Source organism: Micromys minutus (genome assembly GCF_963924665.1).
Source record: "Micromys minutus genome assembly, chromosome: 11".
Lineage (NCBI taxonomy): Eukaryota > Metazoa > Chordata > Mammalia > Rodentia > Muridae > Micromys > Micromys minutus.
The window spans coordinates 54587472-54608050 of NC_137980.1; the positions used below are offsets into that span (position 1 = coordinate 54587472).

Below are 20579 nucleotides of genomic sequence, written 5' to 3' on the forward strand. Positions count from 1 at the left end.
GTCATTGCCATGATATATTCAGGAAAGCCTAGGTGGGGCCCCATACATCAGCACCAAGCAAACACAGACACAGCTTTATTGGCACCAAGGAACAAGCAGGCTGGACTGGGAATTCCTGCATAGTCCAAGCAGCGAGGGAGATGGGTAGAGGAGGGCTGTGGGTCAGATTCCTAACAGAGACACCATCTTGTCAGTCAACAGCCGGAAGCCCTGGTGCTGGGGAGAGGAGAGGAGGCAGCACTGCCGTCTAGAAGGGGAATGGCTCCTGTGCAGGAATGTGGAGCTCTACAGCCATATCTGGGGTGCACCTGGTAGGAGCAGAAAAGAAGACTGTGAGGGGTCAGCCAGGGAAACCAGGACTGGGGGCAGAGGGACACAGCTCCAGTTCCACTACGATACGGTGTTTACTGGGGAGGCATCATCCTAAAACACAGCCTGCAGCCACTTGGGCAAGCATGTGCACGTGTGCACATGCACACTACATATACACACAAACAAACGTGTATACACACATGCATACACACACACACACACACACACACACACACATAGGACAAAGTGGGAAGGAAGTTAATCTGACAGAATTAATGCCCCCCTAATGAGGACCCCACAATTAGAGGGGAGCAGGAATCCATGCCAATGTCATGTCCCCAGGGAGCCCTCCTTGACTGCCCCCCAGTGCCCCAAAACAGGCTCATCTAGGCTCACGGGCCTCTCAGCAGCCCCATGCTCAGAACTCAGAACCTCCTAATGTCTTGTCCTCCTCTTGGCTCCATGTGGTAGAGAACCCTTGGTGGTAGAGCCAAGGGTTCCTCTCATCCATGGGCTCCCTGGTATTTCATAAACTCAACAGTGTTATTCAAAAGAAAGAAAAAAAAAACAGAAGAGAAGGAAGAAGGGAGATGGGAAAGAGCACCAAGGAAACAGTCAACCAGCAAGAACAAACAGACACATGCTGTCCAGGACCATCTGTCACCATCTTCTCTTTGGCTGTGCCCACCTGCAAAACATCGTCACACCTCTGTGGACTGATGATGTTAACCCTCAGAGAACAAGGGAGATGGGAGGGTCATGAAGCCCTCAGCTAAGCATCTTGCCACTCTTCCCAACCAGTTACATGTGGCTCCAGAGTCTTAGGGGGAGGCAGAACTTTACAGATGGAGGAAGAAGAGAGTAAGAAAGCTCCATCAACACACACTCGGCAAGCCACCACCCATTCTTCATGCAGGCTTTCCAGTGTGGCTACTTTGGCTTCACATATAATTCTGTCAGTGACCTCTCACCCAGGCTCTGTGAGGAAGCCCAATAAACTCATTGGTTTCCCAGGAGGAATGTTGATGGAATCAAATGTTAGTTTGCCATTGGACCCTCTCCCACCTGCAAGGAAATTCTCTAAGCACATGGTAATCCCAGCATTCGGGAGGCCTGAGTAGGAGGATCAATCATTGAAGCTAGCCCAAGCTACAAATAGGACTCCTTCTCAAATACAAAGTGGGGGGTAGGACACAAGAGAGAAAGGGAGACAAACGGGAAAAATTCTATAATCTACAATCCTGGGCTCTGCCACCACACAAGGTCCTGTGGCGGCATTGTGAAGAGGCCTGGCCTGTTCCCACCCTACCATCTGGCCTTATCATAGAGCTAAACCTGGGGAAGCAGGCCAAGGGCGAATTTTAGAAGGAAAGATACTCTCCCCTTGGGGGCGCAGAAACCACCAGGCAGAAAAGACGTCCTTTCCACCCTCGCTCCTCAGTCTTCCCTGGAACCAACCACCTGGTTCAACCAGCGGCAGAGCGTGGCAGAGCCAGGCCTCCTCCGTATGTGCCTGGGCTCTTGCCACCTCCCCAAATTGTCTTCCCTAGGAACCAGTCTGCTCAGTCCAGCATGGCAGCCAAAGCTACATACTTGGGTCTCTGCAGCAGAACATCTTTAAAAACAGCCTCCCGAGGGTTCCAGACTTCTGCATACACTTGCTCCACCTCTGACATGAGTATGGGGATCTCTTCTTTTAGCTGTTCAATCAGCTGAGGGAGAGACACAGAAAGGAAGTGTGAAGTCCAAGCCTGGGGAAGCCGGGACACCACCATGGAAGGAGGGTGTTTGGGGAGATGGGATGGGCCCTGTCACTAAGATTCGCTGGATGCCAGAATAGCCTCCGGTATAGGGAGAGAAATGGGCTTCTCGGGCGAGGGGAGGAAACCGTGACGGCTGGAGGCCAGTCACAGAGGGGCAGGACACACCGTGAGAGAAGCCGGGTGATGCAGAGGGGGAGCCGAGTTGAAAGCTGGTGATAGTGTCAAGACAATGTCACTCACTCCACAGAGTGGGACCCCGTCCCCAACTCTGCCTACTGGTCAAGGGGTGGAGTGTAGAGTGTAGTATTGTCCACACTGCTCTGAGTTCCTGGTGGGTTGCATGCACGCACCCACCCAGGGGCTATCTCAGATCCACAAGGAAAAGACACACACACACACATTAGCTCATTTTTAACCTGCCTTACAGTTCAGTGGCCGAGCTCTTCTAAGCCTCCTGTGGCTCGCGTGCCCTTCCCTTTGCTCCTTGATCAACACTATGAATGTGCCCTCATCTTAGTTGCCCAGTCACCTTCTCCTTGCTCAATACCCTAAATCTGCCCTCAGCATATTTCTGTTTCTAATCTCCCACCTGTTGCCTCAGGCCCAACTGGGGAAGCATCCAATGGCCACTCCACCCGAGATCTCACATGGCTAATGGCTCTCTCTCCCTCCGAAGTGTGGTGAGTCTCCCCTCCTCTCTCCCCTCATCTCACCTGCAGGAACCTGGAAGTCCCACCTCTTCTGCACAACATTGGCCACAGGCATCTTTATTGATCACTCAAAAACCAACTGGGTATCAGGACCTTCAGTGTCTACGCGCAGATTCCTGACTAGATCAAAGCATTAGGACAACTCCCTACAGTGGAGGGCAGTGGTTAGCACTGAAGATGATGCTAATGGGTTATGGCCTGCAATGGTGGCCATGAGGCAGGGCGGGGCCAGCACGCATCCCCTTTGAAGTGAATGATGAGTGACAGCAATGGCACAGTCAAGGAACCAGGCCAATGCTGGAGCAGGCCCTCCTGAGGACCAGGTCAGCACAAAGCAAGGCCCACCTGCAGCTTCTTCCCAGAGGCCATGACCTTCCTGCTGACCTCACCTCTGTGAACCACACCATGCACCTCTGCAGGCACCGGCTGTCCCGGGTCTTCAGCAGAAGTATGTTCTCATGGGGTTTCTGGGTTTTCTATGGAAAAAAGAGAAGTCTGTTTCTGGGTACCCTAGGCAGGAGTGCATAGGAGACTGGCAGGGCACAGGAAGCAGAGGACAGGGAAGCTAGGAGGGTCAGGCCAGCACTCACCACCACCAGAGACTTCAGGATTCTCTTCTTCTTCTCTTGAATTATGTTAGAAAAAAATGCCAAGACTGTTTCACGCATCTCCTTAAGGTTGTCCAGCTCGTCCTGGAGTGAGGGTGGGGGTTCAGCAGAAAGGGTTTGGCCACCAATCCCACATCCCAAGTAAGCCAGGGGTGCCTTACCTGCTGGCTGTCCTTTGCCTGCTGCACCTGGCGCATATGGTTGGCGATCTGAACCAATCTGATGGGATACTCGTGATCCATGTAGGTACTCAGGAAATTCACCTCCTCATTGGCCTTCCGGATCTCAGCGTTCAGCTGTTTCACCTCCCACTGAAGGCCTGGGGAGAGACAGCATGGGGAAGAGAGGCAGTTAAAGGGGCAGATGTGTAGGACTTCCTTCAGGGGACCTTTCTAGGAGATCCCAAAACCCAAGCTGCCCTGACCACTGGACTGGGATCCAGGCTGAGGCATACCCACACAACTTAGGAGGTTGTTAAAAACTGAAGTCGAGGCTTCAGAAAAGATAAACAAAAAGGTATAAGATCCCTGGACCAGCCCAGCTCTGCTGACTGCTAAGTGGTCCTCACCAAGAGTATCCCTAACTAACTCTAATCATCTTCAGACATATACTCTTGAGGAAGTAAAACCAGAGTCAACATCGAGGCCCTTGGCAGGATTAAGACAAAATCTAGCAGACATGATGGTTCATACCTAAAATCCCAGCACCAAAGAGGTTAAGGTGGAAAAACTGCTGAAAATTCAAGGCAAGCCTGGGCTACAAAGTGAGCTGCAAGCCAGCCTGAGCTACAGAGTGAGACCTTGTCTCAAAAATGCAAATAAATAAAAGATAAATGTCTAGTCTTTCTTCCTCCATGGAGAGGATCCCCCGTGTCTTAGACTTCCTGGCACAAGCACTCTGACTTACATCATACACACACACACATACACACACACACACACACACACACACACACACAATTTATCCTGCTCAGGGAAGGGGGAAAAAATCATACATTCTAGAGCAATGGAATCCAGAAGACCTGAGTCCCAGACACTCTCTCCAGACAGACCCTGATGGGAAACCAGGCTAAGCCTAGATTCAACTCCTATCCACAAAGCCTACAGCAGGTACTTCCTCTCACTCAGCTTCAGACAGCTCATCAGTAAAGTGTGAGAAAAGTCCCTGCATCCCAGGAGGTTACAGAGAGTGTACAGCCACAGCATGTGACCATACAGACCTGGAAACACTAAGTGCTCTTCAGTTTTGTAAGTTATTCCCTCTAAAGCTCAACAACGTGCTCTCTCTAGAAGGCAGCACAGGAGCTTAGGAGCATCAGAAAGGTGGTTAAAAGACCTGCCCTCCCCCAAGAAACTCATGGATGAGTCCCAGGAGGTTGCCTCTTACTGTTTGTCTTGCTCTCCTCCTTCTCTTTCCACTCCTGGAGCTCAGACCTCAACTGTTGCAACCGCTTCTTGTTTGAGTACTCCAAGATGTCGATGACATTCTACAGGAGAGGTGAGGTCAGCTCACCTCCAGCCTCCACTGTGGAGTGCAGCCACAGAGCACTTCCACAACCCCACTCCCAGGCCCAGCAACCCGAGGAGAGCCATCACCTCCCATTCTAATTTCCAATGGCTGAAAAGACCTTTACTATCTGGCTTGGGGCAAACTTATCTTTCCCATATCCCTCTTGCTGTCCAGCCATCCATAGCTACTGTAGCTCCTTTACACCCTCTCACCCCATGTCTGCAACACCTGATTCCACTGGCTATAGCAGCCATCCATCCAGCCTCTACCAGTTCACACCTCTGCAGTTCACACCTCTGCAGACTTCAGCTCAAGTATGGCTTTCTCCAGGAAGTCTTCCTGATACTGTGATGTCTGAGTCAGAGGTCCCCTGACTCTGACATTTTGAGGGACCCCCAAATCTCCTCACCTCCAGTACAGCACATGCCCAGTGCTAACTGCAATTTACTGACCCCACTAGGGGGAAGGCTTTATGTAGATAAGGTGTCACATAATGGCTGTTCCCAAGGGCCCACAGGTGTACCCAGGACAGTCTAATTCCCAGTACAGTACCCATAGTACAAAGCCAGGAGTTATGTTGTGGGTTTATAATTTTAGTACTGGGGATGTGGAGACAGGCAGCACTAGCCAGCCTGAGACACACAAGCCTCAGGCTCCAGGGAGAAACTCTATCTCAATAAAGAAAATGAACAGTTCCTGATGAACACCCCCTTAGGGAAGCAAATAAAAGTGATTGAGGTCACAGGACAGGACCTCAGCCTGTGGAGAGGACCAACGTGACCCCACAAGACAGCAGCACTCTCTCCATGCACACAAGAAAAGGCATATAAGGACTTGGTAAGAAGATGCTCATCTTCAAAATAGGAGGAGAACTTTGTAATACCAGAGTAGGCTCTAGAAAGTACGCAAGTTACTCCCACAGCAAGGTAACAGTGGATTCAATCAACTGTGCTTCCAAAAACAGTGATACCGGGCAAGAAAGGCACAGATCCTGGGGAAAGACAGCCTGGGATCAAATCCTGGCCCTGGTTCTTGCTCTCTGGGTGGCCTGGAGCAAGTCCCCTAGTCTACAGCTTTTCATTTCTTCATCTGTAAAATGAGGGCAAGAATAGTGCCAGTCCTGTCAGGCTGTTGTGACACACACACACACACACACATGCATATATATACATATATGTGTGTAAACATACATATATGTGTGTACATATGACTGTACAAAAACATTTGGTACCTCACTACGGACACCTGGCAGGCAGTGGTGGTGGTAGTGACAGCATCAAATACTTTCTACTGCACAAGTGTCAGGAATGACGGGTACAACTTCCCTTTTGAGGTGAGTGTTACTGTGATCCACTCCACCAAGCTCCAAAACACAGGTAAGCCCTAGTAAGTGGCAGGTGAAAGGAGGCATTGGGTTCGTTCTCTCGGGGGCGGTGGGGAGTGCAGAGGTTGAAAGAAGCCAGCAGAGGGCGCGCCTGCGGGAAGGAGGCGGGCAGAGGGGCGGCGACAACTCACCCCGAGGATGTTCTGTTGCTGCAGCATTTCACGCACACTCAAGGCCAAGCTGTCCTCGGTGTCTAAGATGGCCTTGATCAGCTCCTGGTTGAGCTTGCTGAGGTAGCCTTCGTGGCTGTAGAGCTCCTGGAGCGCGGTCCGCTGGTTTCGAAGCATCGACTGCGGATACAGGGCAAAGGCAGGGAGTCAAGTCACCCAAACCTGCGGGCCCTATGACCTCTCATCGTGAATGCTGCCTAGTGGGCGGCTGTTTCCCATCCTCTGTAGTCCAGAGCACCTGAAAATGGGGCCGATGTTATCCTTTGACCCACTAAGTTAGGTTTCCACACATCCCAGACCCTCCCTTATCCATTGTCTTCTCTCTGAGATGAGGACGCTTCCTACAGTTGGTGGCTCATCACCATCTAATTAACTGGCATTCAGTAGACAAGGATAATGAAAACTACAAAAAATATAAAGATAATGGTCCAGTATAAGTAAAAAGGTAGCAGAGATGACAGGCTAAGTCTGGGCTAGAAGCAGGGAAGGGTAGAGGGGAGAACACCATAATATTTTAATCATATTCCCCCTTACACCCCGTGAAAAGCAAATCCGAAGTGATAAGTCATTTGCCCAAGGTTACCCCCAGTGGTACATAAGATCACTAATGTTAATGTTATTAACAAATAATAGTAATGACAACAAATGGCTTACTGGACATGAGGGCGGAAGTGCTGGCATTTGCTCTAGAGGACACATGGAATCATCCTCCAGCTCACGAGTGGAGGCTCAGAGAGGTTAACACGGTCACACAGCCCAGAAGGGATAATATGAGACGAGGAAGCCAGACTTCAGTCTTGGTGTCTGTCCTTCCGTTAGCCTACCTCAAGCACAGTAATGCCAAACCAGCACAGGCCAAAGCGGGGGAATCACCGGGCTAAGCAGGCCCACGTGAGTGACAGAAGATACCCAGTCTCCAAACAGAAGCGGCCAGGAGAGGCTGGCCCACGGCGTGAGGAGGACTGGGCTCTCCCGGAGAACCTCAAACAAGTTAGTTAACCTCAAGTAACTCACTGGTATTTGTTGGAAGCAGCTAGTGACTAACTGTTACTCCAGAGAACTGCCACTTAGACATCAGATAAAACCTTTAGCACAGCCACTGGGCAATGCTGGCAAGCTCGGCACGTGCCCAGCAAAGAGTGGCTGAGACTGGTTTCTTTGGCTCTAGCTTCCCATTTCCATCCTGTCTGGGTGTTCTTTCTTCCCATGCCCACATGATTCCCGCGTCTGCCCTGGCCTTTAGCTCCTGCTTTCTGTACTTGGTAACAAAACCAGTGCAAATGCGTTGCGGCTGCTGTGTGCTGGCTCCTTGTCCTGCACGTGCATTACCTCTTAGCATCCTGGGAGACAGGAACTATTATTAGTATCACTTTATAGAAGTTAAGTTTCCATAGCACACACAAGGTCATGCATAACAGAGCTGTTGTCTGTGGCCATGAGCCATTCCAGGTTTTGCCCCCACATTTCCAGATCCCTGAATCCAGAAATACCTTGTTTAAAAAAAAAATGCCACCATCACATGCCTAGGGACACTAAGCCTGAATACACATTGACACCCCCACAGCACTCCTAGTGACTCGGAGATAGGACTGTATGACCTCTGCTCTAGAAACTGTTCTAATGCAGAACTAATGTGTCTCCTGCCTGACCTTGACCTCAAAATGTAATCATGCAATTACAATGTGTAGCTGTGTCTCCTTTCCTGACCTACTTTCCTGACCTACTTCCATCTAGGACTCCCAGCCCTTTATCCACTCGCTGGTCTCCTTCTAACAGCAAATCACAGCAGACTGCACCCACGCTCTCACCTTGGTGGCACAAGGGCAGCCCGTGGAGTTTAAGTACCTTGGACATGACTGCATACCAACACCTCGCACAGTGCCCTTCACCAGGCACTAACAAGTTACAAACATCCCCACCCCCACCCCGCTGTCTCTCACACTAGTTCTTTCCTCCTTGGCCAGCCTATCTAAGATGGTCTCCGTCACTTTCCCTTGGGCCCCTTCAACCTCCAACCTTAGTCTTGGTTTCCTCTTACCTGTATTATCAGCGGGCCTCCTTGATATTGCTGTTTTTGTCTTTGGGGTTTTGTTTGTGTTGCTGTTGTTGTTTGAGACGAGTTCTCGTTCTGTTGTCCAAGCCCGCCTTGAACTCACTATGCAGCCTGGGCAATCCTCCTGCCTCAGCCTTCCTGATGCCGGGATTACAAGCATGAGCTACCAAGGCCTCTCTCTTCTCTTTTTAAGTTTACTCGTTTGTCTCCTGCAGGCCAGAGCCCAGCCCTGGTCTACCACAGCAGGTGTAGGCTGCTCACTGACTGAGCCCTTAGAAAAGGCAGCCTGAAGAGCTGCGGAGGGCAGTTTGCTACAACCATTCTGATGCTCACAGTGTGAATCACACAATACCACACAGACTGTCCTACAGTCAGGGAAAAAAGAGTATCAGAAACAGATCTTCCTACAGATGATTGACGCAATGAACCCATCGAGCAAAACTGTGGGCTGGAGGGAAAAGCGTCTTAAAGCAAAGATGTTTCCCTTATTTCCTCTCTGTATTTCATTTATTTGTGTATTTATTTATTTAATGTATGTGAGCACACTGTCGCTGTCTTCAGACATGCCAGAAAAGGGCATCAGATCCCATTACAGATGGTTGTGAGCCACCATGCGGTTGCTGGGAATTGAACTTAGGTCCTCTGGAAGAGCAGTCAGTGCTTTTAACCACTGAGCCATCTCTCCAGCCCCCTCTGTGTTTTTATTTTTGAGACAGATTCTCACCATTTAACCTTCCCTAGTCTGGAACTCATATGTTCAAGATCATCCTCTACTATCTACATAGTGAATTAATTATAAAGCAAGGTAGGCTACATGAGACCAGTTTGGTTTTTTTGGTTGGTTGTTTGGTTGGGTGTTTTTTTAAGCTTTAAAATATGGTTCAGATGATTACAGAAGCTGTAAAACAAAGTATAAGAAGGCTGGACATAGTGGCACACACCTGTACTCCAGCACTCTGGAGGCAGAGATAGGAGGATTGTGAGTTCAAGGCCAGCCTGGGTTACTCAGTGAGACCTGGCCTCAGAAAGTTTAAAAAAAATATATGAAAATGAGTTGGCTACAGTGGTATCAGCCAATGTAAAAGTTTTGGAAGTAAGCTTTCCAAGTGCCACTCCCAAATGGGCAGGGCTCCATGGGGGACAGTGTACAGTCAGCACTAAGACAAGTCACTGGGTTACATTCCTAATACAGAGAAGAAAAGAAAGTCTAATTCTTTCATCTAAACACAACAGCTCAGCTTAACTGTTTTGACCCCCATGCCTCAGATTTCTGGATGTGTGACCTGGTGCAAGTCATTTCTGTCCCAAGGTAAGAATGGTCAGTGTGTCCATGGGCTTGCTGTATGGTACACATTGACTGGTGCTGCCTCAGTGCTGCCTCAGTCAGCGGAGCTGTGCACGGTCTCCTGTCCTGGGCCTCTCTTACCCTCATCAGCCGGAGCTTGGCCTGTGCTTTCCCGTGGTGCATTTGGTCCCTTCTTCTAAGTCCTCGTGGAGTCTTGGCTGTGTTTGCCATCTCTTCAGAGACCTGGGACTGTACCACTGAGGACAGATAGGAAAGGGTAGACAGAGGGTGAGGGTGGATACAGGCCTGGGACCAGGCCCCAGCCTCAGGCCCCTAATTAGAGATTTACCATGTGACCCAGACAAAGAATGAAACTGCTGTCCACAAAGAAACCCCTAGCCCCAACCTGGGCCTTGATATAGGGAGGGACAAGCCAGGAGAACGTAGCGGCAGGATGTGAGAGGGATGGCTAGCAAGGGCAGACAGCTAGATATGGAATCCCTCCCCCAGGTCGAGCACTCTCACAACCAGAAAGGAAGCCAAGACCCCCCACGGCCACCATCATTCCTACCATAGCCTGGCTATGGCAGTACTCTCCTTTAATCCCTCTTGGGAGGCAGACGGGAAGACCTCTGTGAGTCAAAGACAGCCAGGACTACAAAAAGAGACCAGTAAAATAGAGAGCATTGCCTCCGCTGTTTTTCCAGCCCTTGACACCGTAAGGGCAGCAAGAGCAAGAGGAGGACAGCATGCCAGACAAACCAGGTCTGTGCTCTCCCCGCCCGGCCGGTGAAGATCAGGGAGGCAGGTGGGCTTTCTGATAGTTCTGTCATCTGGAAGTCCATGTGGTCTTCTGTCCCTCAGTCCCTCCTATAAGATCCGAACAGCCACGCCTGCCTCATAAGTGGGTCGTGAAGGTTGGGTGTCACTTTGCCCTAAGGTGCTTGACACAGGACCTGCCATACCCTCAGGGCATGCTCCTAGGTACTGTCATAGTAACTGGTACTGTCATAGGCTAGTGATCACTGCGGCTATGCAGAACTCCAACCGGCCACCTCTGTGACACTACGAAGGGGCAGTTCAGAGCAGAGGCTCAGAACCCTGCTGGGGCCATGGCTCGGCTGGGGCAGTGCTGGCCCACATGCACCACAGCTCTGACTGTGTGACCGCCACTCACCTGCTTGCCTCCAGCCTCTGCCAGCATCCCTGTTTCACAAGCAGCCATACGAAGCATTTAAGAGATCAAGATCCCTAATTCTGAGAAAGTTTAGTATAAGTGCTGTGTTTGCGTGTGTGGGGACAGGTATATGTGCAGGTGCATGTGTGTGAGCATGCGTGAGGAGGCAGAGCTTGACATGAAGTGTCGCCCTCATTAGCCCTCCATCTTATTCTAATGAGGCGCATCCTCTCGCCTGGACCCAGAGCTCACCAAGCAGCCGGTCTAGCGAGCCAGCTACAGAGACAGACAGACCACTGGGGCTTGCTGGCTTCCAGCCTAGTTGAGAAAACTTGTTCTCCAAGTTCAGGGAGGGACCCTGCTTCAGAGGAGCAGGTAGAGTGTGACAGAGGACACTTAACACATGCGTTTTCATGTTTGCACACAAGCTGTGTGCATCTGCCCACACATTCATGCACAAACAAAAATATTAGCAATCATCTTTTTTTAGGATTGTGTTGTGTGGGAGTGTCACGTGTATCTCACTTCAAAGTGGATGCCTTTCTAACAGCCACCATTGACATATGCCTGCCCCAGATTCTACTGTAAGGCATTTTCTCAACTAGAGATCAAGGGGGGAGGGTCCAGCCCATTGTGGGTGGAGCCATCCCTGGGCTGGTAGACCTGGGTTCTATAAGAAAGCAGGCTGAGCAGGCCAGGGGAAGCAAGCCAGTAAGTAACATCCCTCCATGGCCTCTGCATCAGCTCCTGCTCTCTGATCTGCTTGAGTTCCAGTCCTGACTTCCTTTGGTGATGAACAGCGATGTGGAAGTGTGAGCTGAACAAACCCTTTCTTCCCCAACTTGCTTCTTAGTCATGATGTTTGTGCAGGAAAAGAAACCATGACTAAGACACACAGCATACGTGTAGAGGTCAGGGGACAACCTTCTGAAGGTGGTTCTTTCTTTGTACCACAGTGGACCTAGAAATTTAACTCAAGCCACCAAGCTTTTTGGAAGCACCTCAACTGGTTGAGTCATCTTGCTATCCCTCCCCCAGATTTTTTTTTTATTTTAATGGATTCTGGTATGCCTATTTCCCCCGTGGATTGAGCTGTTGGTATAACATGTAACAAATCCCACACTTAATCATAGTCATAGTGATGGTTTGAATAGCTTTGCCCTATGGGAAGTGGCACTCTTAGGAAGTATGTAGCTGTGTGGGTTTTGAGGTCTCCTAATGCTTAAGCTCCACCCAGTATGGAAGAGAGTCTCCTCCTGGCTACTTTCAAATCAAGATATAGAACTCTTGGCTCTTCCAGCTCCAAGTCTGCCTGCAGGCTGCCATGCTTCCCACTATGATGGTAATGGACTGGACCTCTGAAACTGTAAGCCAGACCCAATTAAATGTTTGCCTTTATAAGAGTTGCCTTGGTCATGGTGTCTCTTTGCAGCATTGAAAACCTTAACCAAGACAGGCCCCAAAGTGTTTTTCTATTCTGTCCTTTTCTAAGCCACCTCTTCCTTCTCTCTCTCTCTCTCTCTCTCTCTCTCTCTCTCTCTCTCTCTCTCTCTCCTCTCTCCTCTCTCTCTCTCTCCTCTCTCTCTCTCTCTCTGCTTTGAGAGAAATTGATTGAGTCTGGAATTCCTTTAACTAATTACCTTCCTACAAACTCTCAGGTCGTTAGGATTAGAGGGCTGTGCCACCAGCCTTAGCTTGGCCAACTGACTTTTTAAAATATATATACAATATTTCTTGTCTACTCTGAGAAAAGCATAATGTGTTTCTGTCATGCCCACTCCCTCCTCCTTCCCCCAGCTGCTTCCAGGTATGTCCTCTATGTCCTATCACTTCAACCTCATGTCTTTATAATTACTTCTACCCATATATGCACGGGTGTGGGGCCATCCACTGAAGCACAGACAACCTTCAAGGGTACCAGGCATGAAAGTGGTCCATAGACATACATGTAGGAAAACCAGCAATACACATAAAATAATAATAAAAAAAACAAAAAGATGGTATGAGATGTAGCCTGGTGGTTATAGATCTGTTGGCATGGTGTACTGGTGATCGGAACTCAGGTCCTAATGCTTGATCGCAAACACTGCGCACTCAGCCCCGCCCCTGCCCTAGCACTTCTTCAAACAAGAAATGTTCCAAAATATCTATTATTTAGTCTAGACTTAGTATCAGAGGCAGGAGGATTTCTATATACTGAGGCCATCTCTGTCTTGAATTATATATATATATGAAACCTCTTTAATATATGTATATTAAAGAAGTACTTGGGGCAGATAGGGTACAGTATGGCTTTTCCTAGGGAGGTAGGAACATTTTGACAGGGCACCAAACAACAGACCAGACACATTATTCTAACCAAGGCTAGCTACTAGAACCAGTGTTTTCTAGGGTGACTTACAGGAGCACAGATGTCTCATAGCAGCTGTATCCCCCAAGCCCACACAAGCATGGGTGAAAATTCACAAAAGCGGTGTTGCTGGAGCTCCTTGTTCACAAACAGCTCTGCCGCATCTCACTGGGCAGCTAGAGGAGGGGTCTTACAGCTTTTGTTTAAGGACTATCCTGAGCCCTGTGACTTTCCTGTCCTTCTCCCTCCAGGGCGGGGGATGCTCCTATTAGGAGGAAAGAGCACGCAACCCAGGACTGCTCCTTGAAGCTCAGGATGCCTTTCAGCTCATTATCTCTGCCTCAGCCTCCAGGATGCTGACAGGGTTACGGACGTGCACCACTGTGCCCGCGCGGTCCTCTTTCACCATGAAGATGACTAAGGCTCGGAAAGATGACTCTTCCAAGTGAGGGAATAGCGCTGCCAAGATGCAAACCAAACCCACATTTGCCTGAGCCAAGACAACGTGATGTGCTAAAGATGATTCTATACATCCCCAGCCCCTGGACTGTTTGCTCCCCTCCCGATTCATATAGCCAGACAGTTCCCAGCTTCCCAGTCAGGGATGGTCATGTGATGGGAGTTACAGCTCCTGGAAGGAATACTAAGTGGTATGTGTTACTTCAGACTCATCTGCCAGCAGAGGTCCTCAAGGACTTACCAAACATTAGATCTACAGACCAACTCTTCACCTCACTTCTACAAATGCTTGCTGGGAAATGAGTTCCCATATCAATATCTGAAAATTGAAGGCTATTTGTCACACCAGTTAGCCTGCCCTAATATGAATGGTGTGCCAAGGGCCAAGGGCAGCCACTATAGCCAATCCCCAACATTCACAATCGCTCCCAAGAACCTCTGCCCACCTGGTTGGAGTTTAGTCTTCAATTTGCTTTTGCTGTGGCCTTTGGCTTGTTGGAGGGGAGGCAGAGTAGATGACTTCCAGCCCTTCTCTGACCCCTGCTAGAGAACACAATGCCACCAAACATAAGAGTCAGTCACAGGGTTGAAGGATTAAATTCCAGCTTGCCATTTCAGGGGATCCGAATCCTAGAGTAAGTGACCCGAACTCTAGTGTGAACCTAATCACACAAACTAACTCTCTGAGTTGGTGGAGAAATTCTGAGAAGTATTTGTAAGGCCTACAGCAATTCCCTGAGTACCAGCCATTGCTTTTGTCTGTCTAAACCAGGCGACCAGAACCTAGGCTACCAGGTACCAAGAAGCTGAAGAAACAGAAAGCAAGGCCCACCCTCTGGCGACAGGAGCAACAATGAGCAGTTTGATTTACCCTTCCTTCTGATCGGTGGTCTAACGTGAGGTTCAAAGGCTGCTCCAATAGAGTTGCTGGGCTTGGCATTCAGGCCCAGAGTCTATCATGCTCAGATATGGGAGTTGAAGGCAGAAAGAACACGGGGTCATGGAGATTCCCCACACACACACACAGCCCCTGCTACTGCAACCCCCCCTACACACACACACACACACACACACACACACACACACACACACACCAGTCTGCCCTACCCTTTCCCTGAACTCACCAAACTCAAGGCTGTTTGCATCTTGGGCCCTGAGAATTGAGTTCTAGAGTTGGTGCGTCTGGAAAGAGTTGAGGGTGGGTGGGAGAACTTCCATTATCCCCAGCCCAAGCAGGGATCCAGCAGTCCTACTTTACCAAAGCACACCAGGAGCTGAACCCCCACCCCCCACCCCCCCTACCCCCCACCCCCCACCCCTGCCAAGCAACGGTTGAGGGATGGAGCCCACGCTTGCGCTCCCCTCCCCCCAATTCCCATGTTTTCTGCTTACTTCTGTGCCATTGGGGAAAAGAATCCAGATCTTCCGGGTACAGACCGACTCCAGATACGGGTGAGGCTTCTGCAACCTCTTGTCTCAGAATGGATCCCAAGGAGACCAGGCGTTTCCGCTACCAGCGTCTGGTCACCAAGGAAACGTAAGCTTGGAATGCTGAGAGACTAACCTAGCCAGGCAAAACTGCAGAGGCTCCACGGACTTTCCAACTTATTTTCAAACGTCTTTTCTTTACCTCTACTTCCATCCAACTTCCATCTCTTGTTTCTCGATCTCACTCGTGACTTTGCTCCCTATTTCACTGAGAATATCGAGATTAGAAAACATGACGTGTTCATCTCACACTGACACGCCCCACCCACATCCTCTGTTCCCACCCCCACCCCCACTCCCGCACATACACTTATCTCCCGCCATGGATCAATCACCACCCGGACCAGTTCCTAAACTTCCACTCCAAATCCCATACACTCCTATTCTCTCAAGATATCTGATCAGAAGGAAATCAAGCTAGCCCACTTTCCACCGTGGATAGGAGGGAAGATCCCAGGGTGAAAGGGGAGACGGAAGAGGAGAGTTGGGGGTACATATGATCACGGCACACTTTATGCATCTATGAAACCCTCAAAGGATAAATTGTGGGGGGGATAGGAATATATGTCAACCTGGGTGTCCTAAATGCCGAGGTATGCCTGACAATCCCTAGGGAAATGACAAAAATATCACTATGCTAAGTGTCTCCATTTATAAGGCCTACTGTACAACGGGACCTCACCGGTGCAATGACCTGAGTTCTATCCCAGGACGCACAAGGTAGAATGAAAAAAATCAACTTCCAGAAGTTGTCCTGTGACAATCACATATGTAAAGTGGCACACACACACACACACACACACACACACACAGGAGAATAGGTTTATTTGGAGTTTTAGGAAAAGCTGTAAGCACTTTCTAAAAAAAAAAAAAAAAAAAAAAAAAAACAGTCATACATACTTGTAATTTCAATGATTAGAAAGTTGTGACCCGTGCCCAGCGGTGGTGCAACACACCCTTAAATCCCAGCAGAGGCAGTTAGAGCTCTGAGTCTGAGGCTAGCCTGGTCTACAGAGTGAGTTCTAGGACAGCCAGGGCTACACAGAGAAACCCTGTCTTGAAAAACAAAGCTAAGAAAAAATAAGAGAATGAAAGGAAGGAAGGAGAAAGGGAGGGAGGGAAGTAAGGAGGGAGGGGGAGGGAGAGAGGGGGCTAAGGCAGAGAGCGAGAGATGGTTCTAGGCCTCTTATAGAGAGAGGACTTGGGTTGGATTCCCAGCATCCACATAGTGGGTAACATAGGGAACCCACCATCCTCTTTTGACCTCTGCAAGTACAAGCATGCTCATGATTCACATACGCACGCACCAGCCAAACAACCTATATGCATAACATAAAAACAAATCTTGAAAAAAAATGAAAGAACACTGAGGCAAGAGAATGGAGTTTCAGCCCACCTCAAATAAATAAATAAATAAATAAATAAATAAATAAATAAATAAATAACCGGGCACGGTGAAGTATACCTATAAGTTCCAAAACATTGGAAGCAAACAGAGGAAGTTTAGGAGTTCAAAGTCACCCTGAACTACACAGTGAGTTTTGACGCCGCCTTAGTTTACATGGAACTATGTATCAGGGGGAAAAAGTAATTAATACATTTTAAAACGCACTGCAGAGGCTTGGGTAAAGCACTGCCCCAGTATATATAGGCCCTGCTCTCCATCCTTAAGCATCACAAAAATGAAAAAAAGCAAAACAAAATGTAGGACATTTTCATGTTGCAAAGAAGAGAGAAAGTCCCAGGTGCCTATGGGTCCCAGGCTGGCCCTGAAATCAGAGATCTGCTTGCCTCAGTCTCCTGGAATTAAAGGCATATACTACCTTGTCTGGGCCTAAGCTTTTCATAGCCACTATGCCTCAAGATCTCCATGTCAAGATCCAGGTCAGAAGCCTGTGTCTTCCAGCCTCATGATCTGGATCACGGGTGTGCCCTCCATTTCTGGAATGTAGTCAATCCATCCCAGATATAGCCAAGTTGACAACCATGGATAGCCATCACATCCACAAAAGTGATAAAAAGCCAAGGTATATCATGAGAAGTTTTTTGGTGAATTTTCTGTCAACACAGTGCAAGGTGAACCAATGCCATACATTGTTATGTAAGACCAGTGAAGCAAAGGGAGGTGAACCAATGTTTGAGCTTTGTCTCACTATCTGTGGGTCATGTGTATATTCTTTCTAAACATATGCATCCCTTCAAGTCTCTGCTTCAGCAAAGCATCCTTTTGCCTGTCTGCCCCAGCAAAACATCATATGACCAAGCTGAGTTCCCAAAGAAACCAGAAATTTCCACTTCATATCCCCACTTCTGTTTGAACTTGTTTTGTTGCTGTTTTGTTTTGTTTTTTTCTCTAACATTAACAATCTACACATGGGGTTGTAGTGTAGATGATTCAGTGGTTAAGAGTACTAACTGCTCTTCCAAAGGTCCTGAGTTCAATTCCCAGCAACCACATGGTGGCTCAAAACCATCTGTCATGGGATCTGATGCCCTCTTCTGTTGCGTCTAAAGACAGCTACAGTGTGCTCAGATACATAAAATAAATCTTTAAAAAAAAAAAATCTACCAACTCTCAGAACTTATGAAGCTCAAAAAGAAGGAAGGCCAAAATGTGGAAGCCTCAGTCCTTCTTAGAAAAAAAGAAAGAAAGAAAGAAAAACAAAAAGAGAAATGTGTATTCATCATATATTATTATGCAACAAATTTTGTGAGCTATAATAATATTTTATAAAATTAATTAATTAATAAAAAAAGAAAGCACCCAAGCAGGGTGAATGGTCTTCTCACTGCTTTTCCTCCCATCATTCCTCTTCTAATGTGTGTTTTGCTCTTGACATTTTTTTTATAATTTGATTTTTTCTCTCTTTTTTTATTAGATACTTTGTATTTACATTTGAGATGTTATCCCTTTACCCTGACCCGCTCCCATCCCCCCTTTCCCTCCAGTTGCCTTCACAAAGGTACACTCCCTTCTGATCCCCCTCTCCACCCCATTGCCTTTTGTCATTCCCCTACATTGGGAAAACATGCCATGCCCTCTCTGGAACAAAAGCCTCTTCTCACATTGATTCCAGACACTGCTATCTTCAGCTACATATACAACTGGATCAATAGGTCTCTCAAAGTGCGCACAGAGGTTGATGTTTTACTCTGTGGAGTTTTGGAGGGTTTGGTTGGTTGATAATGTTGTTATCTTCCCATGAGGTGCTCTTGACATTTTTATACTGTCCCCAACTTGACATTGTTGCTGAGATTCCTTTTTTCTCTTCTGGGCTCACTTCAAATAACCATTTATTTCTGATACTGAAGAGTTCTATTATCAGTCTCCTTCAAAAACAGACCCTGGAGACTTCTTTTTAACATAAAGAGATCTCTCAAGGTGTTTTGTTTAAAATGTCCATCTACCTAGCAGAAAGCTCATGCCGTTCATTCCCTAAGGGCAAAGCGGGGACCTTCAGTTATATGTCTAAACAGCTTTGCTTGTCATTGTGTTCTCAAATAACTTGGTCACATAAAATGGATGTGTTAACAAAAAGTTAACTCAAGACAATAAAGTATTCTTCTATTCCTTTGTTATAATAATTGACTCATTAAATTATATATATATATAATCTACACAATAGAAACAGTTATAAGAATGACAAAACTAGAACTTTACGTCACACCTTAAACAAATGGCTTATGTTCAAGACAGTCAAACAATAGTCTAATGACAAGCTTAAAGTTCTATCAATATTCAATAATTAAACAAAACCCTTAAATTTCTATCAGTAAAAGATAATTAAACAAAACAACTTTAAATTTTCACCACTCTCGATCATGACCAATCACAGCCTTCCATCACTGGCGATAACAACCAGCACACATCAAGTGACCAAACCTACCCACACCAACTTAAGGGACCAGGACAACGGTCTTTTTGTAGATTTCTGTTTTTTACAACATACACAGGTGAATTCCATTAGCTGGTAAACTCTCCTATATGTTGAGCCTCCAGCTGCTCTTGTACCTGTTGTTCGAGTGCCTGCACTGTTCCGTTTGTCGTTGGTCTCTGCTCTTGCTATACAGATGTGTTTGATAGCCATCTTACTGGCAGGACTATTGGTGTGCCATCATCAGATCAAATTTGCTCTTGTAAGTCAGCATAACACCTTTCCCCAAGCAGCTGATCTTTAGTAACATTTATCCCCCTTGCTGAATTACATTGTTCTATTTTTGTGGCTTCCTGCCTCCACCACAACAACGATTGTAATTGTTGACCAGCTTCTAGAATATCTAACACCAATCCCTTCAGATCTTGGGGAATAACTCTATGCTACATAGCCCAGTTATTTAACATTTCTTTTGTGAATGGAGAATGCAAGCCATACAATACAATAACCTCTTTAAAATCCTTTAAATCTGGCATTTCTATTAGACATTACATTAATTCATTAAAGGCATGACCACCATCATTAGCAGACATTTGCTGCACAAAGATTGGCAAGGCTGAAGACACCTCTATAGCCCCAAACAAATCCTCTAGTGGTGCACTTGGTTGAACATTAACCCATTATACCTGGGCTGCCTCCTGCTCTTCTCTGACCCTGACCTGACAATGAAAGCCTGTGGAGCAGGGCAGAGTGGCAGTTTACCACCCAGCCTAGTTTCTTTTCCTCCTTCATCGTACAGGAAATTCCTGGTCTCAGACATTAAGCCTGAGCCCTGTTGTTCTCCCACGGGCTCTTTTTGCCTCCCAAGCACTTCAATCTCTATCTGCAAACTCTCTATGTGCACAGCCAACTCTGCAATCTTCTCTAACATAAAAGAAGTTTTCAGCTTTCACCCCATTCTTTTTTTCAAAAATGGTATACATGACGAATACAAAGTAAAACCAGAAACCCCCCTCCAGGTACAAGGTAGGAGACCACCCAGAAGCAGTGGCTATTTTGCCAACTTCCTTAAACAACATTGCTAACCTCTCACAATTTGCCTTTTCTTCTACTGCATTAGAAGCAGAGTTACCTATTACGCCTAAGCCACATCAGGCACTACCTACAGGCTTAGCCTTTTTCTTTCTGTTTCTCTCTCTCTCTCTCTCTCTTTCTTTCTTTCCTTAATATTATTTATTTAATGTATATGAGAACTCTATATCTGTCTTCAGACACACCAGAAGAGGGCATCGGATCCCATTACAGATGGCTGAGAGCCACCATGTGGTTCCTGGGAATTGAACTCAGGACCTCTGGAAGAGCAGTCAGTGCTCCCAACGGCTAAGGTATCTCTCCAGCTTTTTTCAAAACCTACTTTAATAAGGGTCATTTAATGC

At 47.6% G+C, this 20579-nt stretch overlaps 1 protein-coding gene across 1 annotated transcript; it reads right to left on the bottom strand.

Annotated features, from left to right (window-relative positions):
- Positions 1-247: 247 nt before the first annotated feature.
- On the bottom strand, positions 248-13730 carry LOC308427461 (uncharacterized protein C20orf96; the record flags this gene model as incomplete). The annotated part of the gene is made up of 9 exons (XM_080925580.1): positions 248-308; positions 1906-2024; positions 3175-3261; positions 3376-3477; positions 3555-3712; positions 4780-4879; positions 6418-6576; positions 9936-10051; positions 13691-13730. The coding sequence occupies 9 exons, from the start codon at positions 13728-13730 to the stop codon at positions 248-250; spliced, it is 942 nt and encodes a 313-aa protein (XP_080781706.1).
- Between the last annotated feature and the right edge of the window lie 6849 nt (positions 13731-20579).